At 38.2% G+C, this 10,099-nt stretch overlaps 1 protein-coding gene across 2 annotated transcripts; it reads left to right on the top strand.

Moving 5' to 3' along the window:
• Positions 1-275: 275 nt before the first annotated feature.
• gja8b (gap junction protein alpha 8 paralog b) lies at positions 276-1,442 on the top strand. Of its 2 annotated transcripts, XM_058380058.1 has the most exons (2): positions 276-1,169; positions 1,254-1,442. In XM_058380058.1, the coding sequence occupies exons 1-2, from the start codon at positions 276-278 to the stop codon at positions 1,440-1,442; spliced, it is 1,083 nt and encodes a 360-aa protein (XP_058236041.1). The 2 variants fall into 2 exon arrangements, with proteins under 2 accessions (XP_058236041.1, XP_058236042.1); XM_058380059.1 differs by having other exon boundaries at positions 276-1,442.
• Positions 1,443-10,099: the final 8,657 nt, after the last annotated feature.

Genomic DNA, 10,099 nt, shown 5'->3' with positions numbered 1-10,099 from the left:
TGACTTGATTGTTACAATTGTAGGGTATTTTTGGTAATTTTTGGATTTTTACTTTGGATTTCAAGAAAGGCATGACATGGGGTAGCATGATAGGCGATAGCGATTCGTTTTAGATGGCCTGAAAATATGCTGAATAATCTTTGTTACAAATTGCGGCATCAACATCAACACCGTGCCAGGGCTAGTTTTTAAAGGGTGACGTGCCATAATAGTGCCACTGACTCACTTTATTAACTCACTTTTGCTCTCCTTGTTTATAGTGTTGATTGTCAACCATGGGTGACTGGAGTTTTTTGGGCAACATCCTTGAGGAAGTGAATGAGCACTCGACGGTGATCGGCAGGGTGTGGCTGACTGTGCTCTTCATCTTTCGCATCTTGATCCTCGGCACTGCGGCAGAGTTCGTATGGGGCGACGAGCAGTCGGATTACGTCTGCAACACGCAGCAGCCCGGTTGCGAGAATGTCTGCTATGATGAGGCCTTCCCAATTTCACACATACGCTTGTGGGTTCTGCAGATCATCTTTGTCTCTACACCGTCACTGGTGTACGTGGGCCATGCCGTGCACCATGTTCACATGGAAGAGAAGAAGAAGGAACGTGAAGAAGCAGAGCTGAGCCGGCAACAGGAGACGGGCGATGAGCGTCTACCAGTTGCTCCTGACCAGGGCAGTGTTCGTACAACCAAAGAGACCAGCACCAAAGGCAGCAAGAAGTTCCGCTTGGAAGGCACACTGCTCAGAACATACATCTGCCACATCGTCTTCAAGACACTCTTTGAGGTAGGGTTTGTCGTGGGCCAATACTTTCTGTACGGCTTTCGCATCCTGCCTCTGTACAAGTGCAGCCGCTGGCCCTGTCCCAACACAGTCGACTGCTTCGTGTCCAGGCCGACTGAAAAGACTGTCTTCATTATCTTCATGTTAGCTGTGGCCTGTGTCTCACTCTTCCTCAACTTTGTAGAGATCAGCCACCTGGGCCTCAAGAAGATTCACTTGGCATTTCGCAAACCAGCCCAGCCTCAAATCGAGGGATCTGGTGCAGGTGAGAAGCCTTCCATAGCTGTGTCCTCTATTCAGAAAGCCAAGGGCTACAAGTTACTGGACGAAGACAAAACAGTTTCACACTTCTTTCCCCTGACTGAGGTGGCCGGCATGGAGACCGGGTGTGTGCCTACTTCCTATAAACCATTTGGGGGAAAAACAGACCGAGCATCAGCACCACGGGAGGACATGTCGAAGATGTATGACGAGACATTGCCTTCTTATGTCCAAACTACCATGGTGGGGCCCAGAGGAGCTACCGGCGTTATTCGGATGGACGAGGAGGAGATGCCTGCAGAAGAAGACGTGGAAGCCAGCGAGACAATAGAGGACACCAGACCCCTAAGTAGCCTGAGCAAAGCCAGCAGCCGTGCGAGGTCAGATGACTTGACAGTATAAAATTGGATCAAAATTCAACAATAAGAAAGTAAAATCCTACTGAAGAAGGTCTTAAGGCAGTTGTAATCATCTTACTATTTAAACATGCCATGCAATTTTTTCCCCCCAAAAATACTTGACTTCAATAATATATAGAGCAGCCATTTTTTGTACTGTTTTTATCAAAAGCATTGGAACTAACTAATTAACTAATCAGAAGAAAGATTCTTAGTAGGATTCATATAGTGATGAGCAAAAAGACATATCATTGCATATTGACAACAGAAAAAGTTACTAATTTTTCATCCAGAAATATTTCATTTTACATTCTGATCCAAGTAAACAACTTCTAATGTTTACATATATTTTTTTTTCCCATTAGCCATTTAGTTGAATGTTGTACGTATGTTTTATTACTATTGTTTTGGGATTATTTCTGCAATACTGTCAGGGTAACATCATTTTCACCTCAAAGAACTCAAAATCAAAATACCAGCTGATCAGTAACAGTGTTGTGTGATGTCTGTCAAATCCAGCTTGGTTCACGCAGTATGTATGTGGAGGGGTGAATAAAATGCCAAGTATTTATGTGTATGAAATTTTATATATAACTATAAAAAAAAAGATATATGGTTCTTGTTATACGTGTAGCATAAAAACTTCGTTTGCTATTACGCTCTTGAGATTTAACCAGTTGAGCCAAAGAAACAATTGTTTCTAGTCTCTCTGTGCATGCATGCATGCATGATGCTGATAAAGAATGTGCCAAATAAGCACAACGTATTGTTAAAGAAGAAACAATATAAAAAAAAAAAAAGAAAGAAGGCACTGTGGACATCCTCGTTTTAAAGAAAACAACATTCTACAATTAACTAGACGAGACAATTTATCTTGCTTGATATATCAAGGTAAAAGGAAACTGTAGCATAGACATAGAGTACATGCTTGATGTGTTGTAGCTTATGGCTATATTTTAGTATTTTACTTTTATCTAAAAAAACAACAACCTTAGATCATTTTTTCAGCACTTGCCCCCCCCCAAAATAAACTGTCTTCAGTGTTATTGAATTAAATTAAAATCATTTTATTATTTTGGTTTTGTTCCTGCTCTGATTAAACACCGCGTTTACAACGGACTTCCTTTTCAATGTTAAGTGGACCGATCCTCATCCTACTATAGATAATAAGAACACGTTGTTTTTTTCACATTTATTCGCTTTCATTGTTATCGTCCCTGTTGTTAAAGTGAAATTTCTCTTCCCTGTCATGAAAAGGAGATGAATCATACCTATATTGTAAACGATGATTGACCCTGGAATCAAATTTATGCCGAGAATCTTCACTGTCAATTTACTGATGAGGTGTGACTTGATAAAAAAGGAGCCCTATTAAAGACTTGAATTTAAACAAATGTGTGTGAAGTGTGTGTGTGTGTGTGTGTGAAGTGTGTGTGTGTTTGTGTTTGACGCTTAGACGTGTAATCAGTTAGATATGATGAAGAGCAAATTGTGTTTTGGCCACAGCAGGAAACATTAGGTGTGAAACCCTGAACTGGTGACAAATCTATCAACATTCAGTCAACGATTATTACAGCCAAATATTAGAAATTAATCACAGTTATAACTCACCCTTAAAGTGCAGCTTTTTCTATTATAACAAGAACAGCATATCTTGGGACTGAATTAGTTATCATGTTTAAATCTGATTGCATTATCCTTATTTTCTTTTAGTTTCCGCTCACCAGCACTGCTCTTTTTCAGTCCTGAAGTAACGAGAGATTAATGTTTATATGTGGTTTCACATATCGGCAGGTCTTTATGGTAGGACAACGTTTAATATCCCCCAAAAACACAAATTGTACACAATTCTAAAGTAACTGAACATGTCAAATGATGTCAGCTGTATGCAAAAAGTCCTCATGATTATGTGGTTTGCTTGTTTGCAGCTCGGGTTCACACAGGCACAGCAAGCAAGGTTTCCTCTGGTCTTTGTGTCATTTTAACAGCTGCCTTATCTAGTCTTTTATCTACTTATCTACTTCTCAAGTGCTGCATATGTATTTGTACAATGCTGTTTTAACCAAGAGTAAAACAGTGCCTTTGATATAATTAATAAAATTGATGCAGCAATAAAAGCAAAAATAAAGTAAATGGAATCGCCTAGAAGACCTGAGTGAGCTCTGGAACCCGACCAATAGATCTAAATATCTGATCAAATAGTTAGACGTAATTTAAAGCCTAAATCTGCTGGCCTTCAAATATTAAAAATAGTCTTTGACAATCACTATCGGACTCGGCCACAGAGGTAATGAACATGAACTAAGTATTTGCATCTACATAAGGAGTATTTGGTCTATACATAATGCCATAAATGTAAATGATCTGTAATGTGTATGAGAATTTCACATGCATGCAGCACTTTACAGTGGTGAAGATACAGCACAGACTAGTGGATGGTTGAAGTGGTTATCACCATTAACTCGCTGGAGAAACAGGAAACCAAAAAGTAAAACCTAGAGCAAGATCACGTTTCCTCTCAGTAATGCAGTAATGGAATGTAACCGATTACTTCGGTCCACAACTGCTCAGATGTCTCAATTTTAAGTTGTTTTTGTTTAAAAGTATCAAGCTTACTTTACGTAAAGTCGGGTTTGACCCTAAAATGTAGAACATTTGGTTTGGACATTGAAGTGGGGGGTATTATATTAGGCAGCAAGTGAACATTTTGTCCTCAAAGTTGATGTGTTAGAAGCAGGAAAAATGGACAAGTGTAAGGATTTGAGCGAGTTTGACGAAGAGCCACATTGTGATGGCTAGACCACCGGATCAGAGCATCTCCAAAACTGCAGCTCTTGTGGGGTGTTCCCGGTCTGCAGTGGTCAGTATCTATCAAAAGTGGTCCAAGGAAGGAACAGTGGTGAACCGGGTCATGGGCAGCCAAGGCTCATTGATGCACATGGGGAGCGAAGACTGGCCCGTGTGGTCCGATCCACCAGACGAGCTACTGTTGCTCAAATTTCTGGTTCTGACAGAAAGGTGTCAGAATATACAGTGCATGAAAGTGGGACCAAGTATTACAGAATATACAGTGCAAAGCGGGACCAAGTATTAACTTCTAGAATTGTGCCCCAAAGTTTCCTGTTAATGGTGCTTACTTTCAAATAGGAAAATGGAAACTGAAATATCAAATTATTTTGAGCTACACTATAAGTGAGATGTTGGTCATGGTGGTTTGACTCTGGACTCTTTGCAAGAGTGGAATCTGGTGCCAGACCTTACTTCCTGAAAAATGATCATTGCACTCTTTGTTGCAGAAGCAGTGCTGTGAAAATGAACTTAATATTTGAAAGTAACACCTTTATTTCCTATAACTCAGACGTCTGCTTAAACGTAAACTAGCAGCTGTGGTGTGATACAATGACTCCTGGTACGCCATGCTTTTACATTTTCATGATATATTATTTCCAGTGAGATTATATTTTAAATGATTTGGATGGAAGGGAATGTTTTGCTGTTTTGTTTTTGTTCCTGTGAGTATAAATCTCTTTTCTCTTTTCTGTGCCATGCAAATAAGAACAAGCACACACCAGCTCTTATACCGGTAGGTGCTTTAAGATATAAAAGAGTGAATGTCTCATTAAAAAAATCCACAGGCTAACTAAAGAGAAGTAATATTTCAGCAGTTTTCTATATTTATGTCTCTACGCCATGCTTATAAATTTCCATGGTCTATTAAGACTATATTCTAAGTGATTTAATGCAATGAAATGTTTTCCTGTTTTGTTTTTTCCTGTAAGTATAAATCTCTTTTCTCTTTTCTGTGCCATGCAAATAAGAACAAACACACACCAGCTCTGTTCCAGGTAGGCGTTCTAAGAAATAAAAGAAAATAAAAGAGAGAATGTCGTGTTTATGTAAAAAATTCAAAGGTAAACTAAAGAGGAGAAAGCATGTAATATTTCAGCACTGTTTTCTCTCTGTTGGTATGCCATGCTTTTATATATTCAGGATATATTATTTCCAGTACGATTATTTTCTAAGTGATTTAATGCGATGAAATGTTTTGCTGTGTTGTTTTTGTTCGTATAAATAAAAAACTCCTTTCTCTTTTCTGTGCCATGCAACAAACAAGCACACAACAACACTGTTCCAGGTATGTGTGCTGAGAAATTAAAAGAAAATAACAGAGAGAATAAAGCAGTTAATACTTCAACACTGTTTTTCATATTTATGTCTCTCTTTTTCCTTTTCATATCCTTTTAAGTGATTCAACACCTAGGTTTGAAAGCGCTTCCCATCATAATTCTGACCTTATCCATTATCCTGGTTCTAACGTATGCACTTGTGCTCTTGTGCTTTAATAAGCTACGGCAGTGGTGAGTATCACAGGTTCATACAAATGAATATCCTTTACTAATCCTTCACAATATTTTGTGTGATAGATTATCACATGGTCGAATTTTGCCGTTGCAGGAGAAACAGATCACAGAGCACTGATTCCATTCTAGGAGCAACAGTAATTTATTGCAAAGTACATATAGTACATTACCTTGTTAATTATCACTACTGTTACATGCTATTCTTCTGTTATATCTATAATGTCATTCTGTCATTTTTATTTTTTCATTATTATTAAGGATTCTCCAAAACCTGAAAAGACAACCAACAGAAGGAACGTAACCTCAGTGTATATGAAATGGACACCTGACTACAACGCAGAGGACTAACCAGACTATACATGCTATGTTTCACTGTTGTTTCCAGTAGATTTATGTACATATCCAAATTATATATCTTCTGTATCTGTAATTGTGACCTTTACTAAAATAAATTGCTATAAATTCCTCGTTTTGACTTTATATTTTTTTTAAACCACTAGGGGTTATTTTAACTTTAGCCAATAGAGGGTGTGGTTGCATTTCTGTGCTAATAAGCTGTTACTGTCTGAATCTGTATTGTTTTACTGTAGGTGTTAATAGCTGGACAAGGTAAGCAAATAAATATTTTACAACATTTATTGATATGTTCTTTTGTTTCTTCTTTAAACTGCTTTGAGATTATAAGCAACATAATTACTTGATACATACAATATTGCCAAAATTATTGGAACACCCCTCCAAATCATTGAAATTCAGTTGTTGTTTTTCAGGGGTTGGGCTTGACCCCTTAGTTTCAGTAAAAGGAACTCTTAATGCTTCAGCATACCAAGACATTTCTTTGTAGGAACAGTTTGGGGATGACCCCTTCCTGTTCCAACATGACTGCACACCAGTGCACAAAGCAAGGTCCATAAAGACATGGATGAGCGAGTTTGGTGTGGAGGAACTTCACCTGACCTCAACCTGATAGAACACCTTTGGGATGAACTAGAGTGGAGACTGTGAGCCAGACCTTCTCGTCCAAAGTCAGTGCCTGACCTCCAAATGCGCTTCTAGAGGAATGGTCAAAAATTCCCATAGATTAAATTTTATATTAACAGTTAAATATAAAATTAAATAAATTCAGCTGCAATGTAATGGGACTGTTAAAATAAAATAGAGTTGACATATCACAATGTTGTTTTCATTCAGTGGCTATATTATATTGGTAGTTATGGCTACAGTGCAATGAATTAGCTAGCTAGTTAATAATATTATCATATAAATATTGGTGAGATTGTAATAGCTAGTTCTGGTTATTGGAGGTTACCTTCTTACCTGCACATCCCCCTTGAACTTCACCCCTGAAAATGCCTGCTTAAGTGTATCCATGAATAGCAGACATTAATTTCCAACTACACTGATCAGCTGTAACGTTATGACCACTGAGAGGTGAAGTGAATAAGACTGATGATCTCCTCATCATGGCGCCTGTTAGTGGGTGGGATATATTAGGCAGCAAGTGAACATTTTGTCCTCAAAGTTGATGTGTTAGAAGCAGGAAAAATGGACAAGTGTAAGGATTTGAGCGAGTTTGATGAAGGGCCAAATTGTGATGGCTAGACGACTGGATCAGAGCATCTCCAAAACTGCAGCTCTTGTGGGGTGTTCCCGGTCTGCAGTGGTCAGTATCTATTAAAAGTGGTCCAAGGAAGGAACAGTGGTGAACCGGTGACAGGGTCATGGATAGCCAAGGCTCATTGAAGCACTTTGGTGAGTGAAGGCTGGGCCGTGTGATCCGATCCAACAGACGAGCTACTGTTGCTCAAATTGCTGAAGAAGTTAATGCTGGTTCTGATAGAAAGGTGTCAGAATACACAGTGCATGATGGGTCAGGGCTGTTTGGGCAGCAATAGGGGAACCAACACAATATTAGACAGTTGGTCATAATGTTATGCCTGGTCGGTGTATGTTCCAACTAAAGATACAAAATTGCTTCACATTTGAAGCAGTTCCTTATACCCATTCAGTCTCCTGCTCATGGTCACAGTGGATCTGGATCTTAAATCTGAAACCTTGCTGGGGTCTCAAAACAGAGACCTTTTATCAAGTTGCAATCTATCAATCGTCATGCAGTGGTGGAACAGCAGTGATCTGAATCACTGACTTGCATTTTAATATATTTAATATATTTTTCCATGAATGTGTATTAAATTATTCCCAATAGTCTGTTCTCTACATGTCATAGCTTTTCTCTTGGTTGCACTGCTTCCAATAGTGTATATTTATGATAAGTAAATAGTAGTAAGAGTATTTATCCAATCATATTTCAGCCAGTGGATGACGTCATGTGTCGCCAGGGTGAAAGAAATCTGCCTTAAGGTTTTCAGAATCAATAGTGCAGGCGCCCGGAGCTTAAAATAAGTGGCAATGGCATTAACCAATCAGATTTCTAGTTGGCGTCACTGGGGCCATCTAGCAGGCATACGATTACGTCAGCAATTTCCCGTCCTTTGATTGGCTAATTGGAATAGTCAGAGGGCATGACCCGCACAAACTAAATAAAATATATATATATATATATAATGGGTGACAGGAGAAGAAATCGATTTGGTGAAGGCCTAGGTGTGAAATGCACGGTCGTCATGTCATTGTAATTGCATTCATACAGCCAACTGTACATATAAGACATTGTCAGTCAGCCATGTCAGTGTAATAAATAATAAGCATTGGGCTACAACTACAATAGAGACATAAAGTGTGAAAGCTAGAATGTGTCACCCCCAAAGTTTCCTGTTAATGGTGCTTACTTTCAAATAGGAAAATGGAAACTGAAATATCAAATTATTTTGAGCTACACTATAAGTGAGATGTTGGTCATGGTGGTTTGACTCTGGACTCTTTGCAAGAGTGGAATCTGGTGCCAGACCTTACTTCCTGAAAAATGATCATTGCACTCTTTGTTGAAGAAGCAGTGCTGTGAAAATGAACTTGAGTGTGAAAATAACACGTCCATTTCCTTTGCAGAAATGCAAAAACCTCCTTTAAGACTCAGACGTCTGCTTAAACGTAAACTAGCAGCTGTGCTGTGAAAATGAACTTAATATTTGAAAGTAACACCTTTATTTCCTATAACTCAGACGTCTGCTTAAACGTAAACTAGCAGCTGTGGTGTGATACAATGACTCCTGGTACGCCATGCTTTTACATTTTCATGATATATTATTTCCAGTGAGATTATATTTTAAATGATTTGGATGGAAGGGAATGTTTTGCTGTTTTGTTTTTGTTCCTGTGAGTATAAATCTCTTTTCTCTTTTCTGTGCCATGCAAATAAGAACAAGCACACACCAGCTCTTATACCGGTAGGTGCTTTAAGATATAAAAGAGTGAATGTCTCATTAAAAAAATCCACAGGTTAACTAAAGAGAAGTAATATTTCAGCAGTTTTCTATATTTATGTCTCTACGCCATGCTTATAAATTTCCATGGTCTATTAAGACTATATTCTAAGTGATTTAATGCAATGAAATGTTTTCCTGTTTTGTTTTTTCCTGTAAGTATAAATCTCTTTTCTCTTTTCTGTGCCATGCAAATAAGAACACACACACACCAGCTCTGTTCCAGGTAGGTGTTCTAAGAAATAAAAGAAAATAAAAGAGATTGTCGCATTTAAATATAAAATACCAAGGTTAACTAAAGAGGAGAAAGCATGAAATATTTTAGCACTGTTTTCTATGTTTTCTATTTATGTCTCTACGCCATACTGATAAATTTCCATGGTCTATTAAGACTATATTCTAAGTGATTTAATGCGATGAAATGTTTTGCTGTGTTGTTTTTGTTCCTATAAGTAAAAAACTCTTGTCTCTTTTCTGTGCCATGCAACAAACAAGCACACAACAACACTGTTCCAGGTATGTGTGCTGAGAAATTAAAAGAAAATAACAGAGAGAATAAAGCAGTTAATACTTCAGCACTGTTTTTCATATTTATGTCTCTCTTTTTCCTTTTCATATCCTTTTAAGTGATTCAACACCTAGGTTTGAAAGCGCTTTCCATCATAATTCTGACCTTATCCATTATCCTGGTTCTAACGTATGCACTTGTGCTCTTGCGCTTTAAAACGCAACGTCAGCGGTGAGTATCACAGGTTCATACAAATGAATATCCTTTACTAATCCTTTTATGGCATTTTGTGTGATAGATTATCACATGGTCGATTTTTTGCCGTTGCAGGAGAAACAGACCACAGAGCACTGATTCCAGTCAGGGAAAGGTAAGGCCTGGCAAATATTATAAAAACATTTTTCTAATACTT

The sequence above is a fragment of the Hemibagrus wyckioides genome, linkage group LG26, assembly GCF_019097595.1.
Source record: "Hemibagrus wyckioides isolate EC202008001 linkage group LG26, SWU_Hwy_1.0, whole genome shotgun sequence".
Classification (NCBI taxonomy): Eukaryota; Metazoa; Chordata; class Actinopteri; order Siluriformes; family Bagridae; genus Hemibagrus; species Hemibagrus wyckioides.
This window is presented reverse-complemented; position numbering and strand designations above follow the sequence as displayed.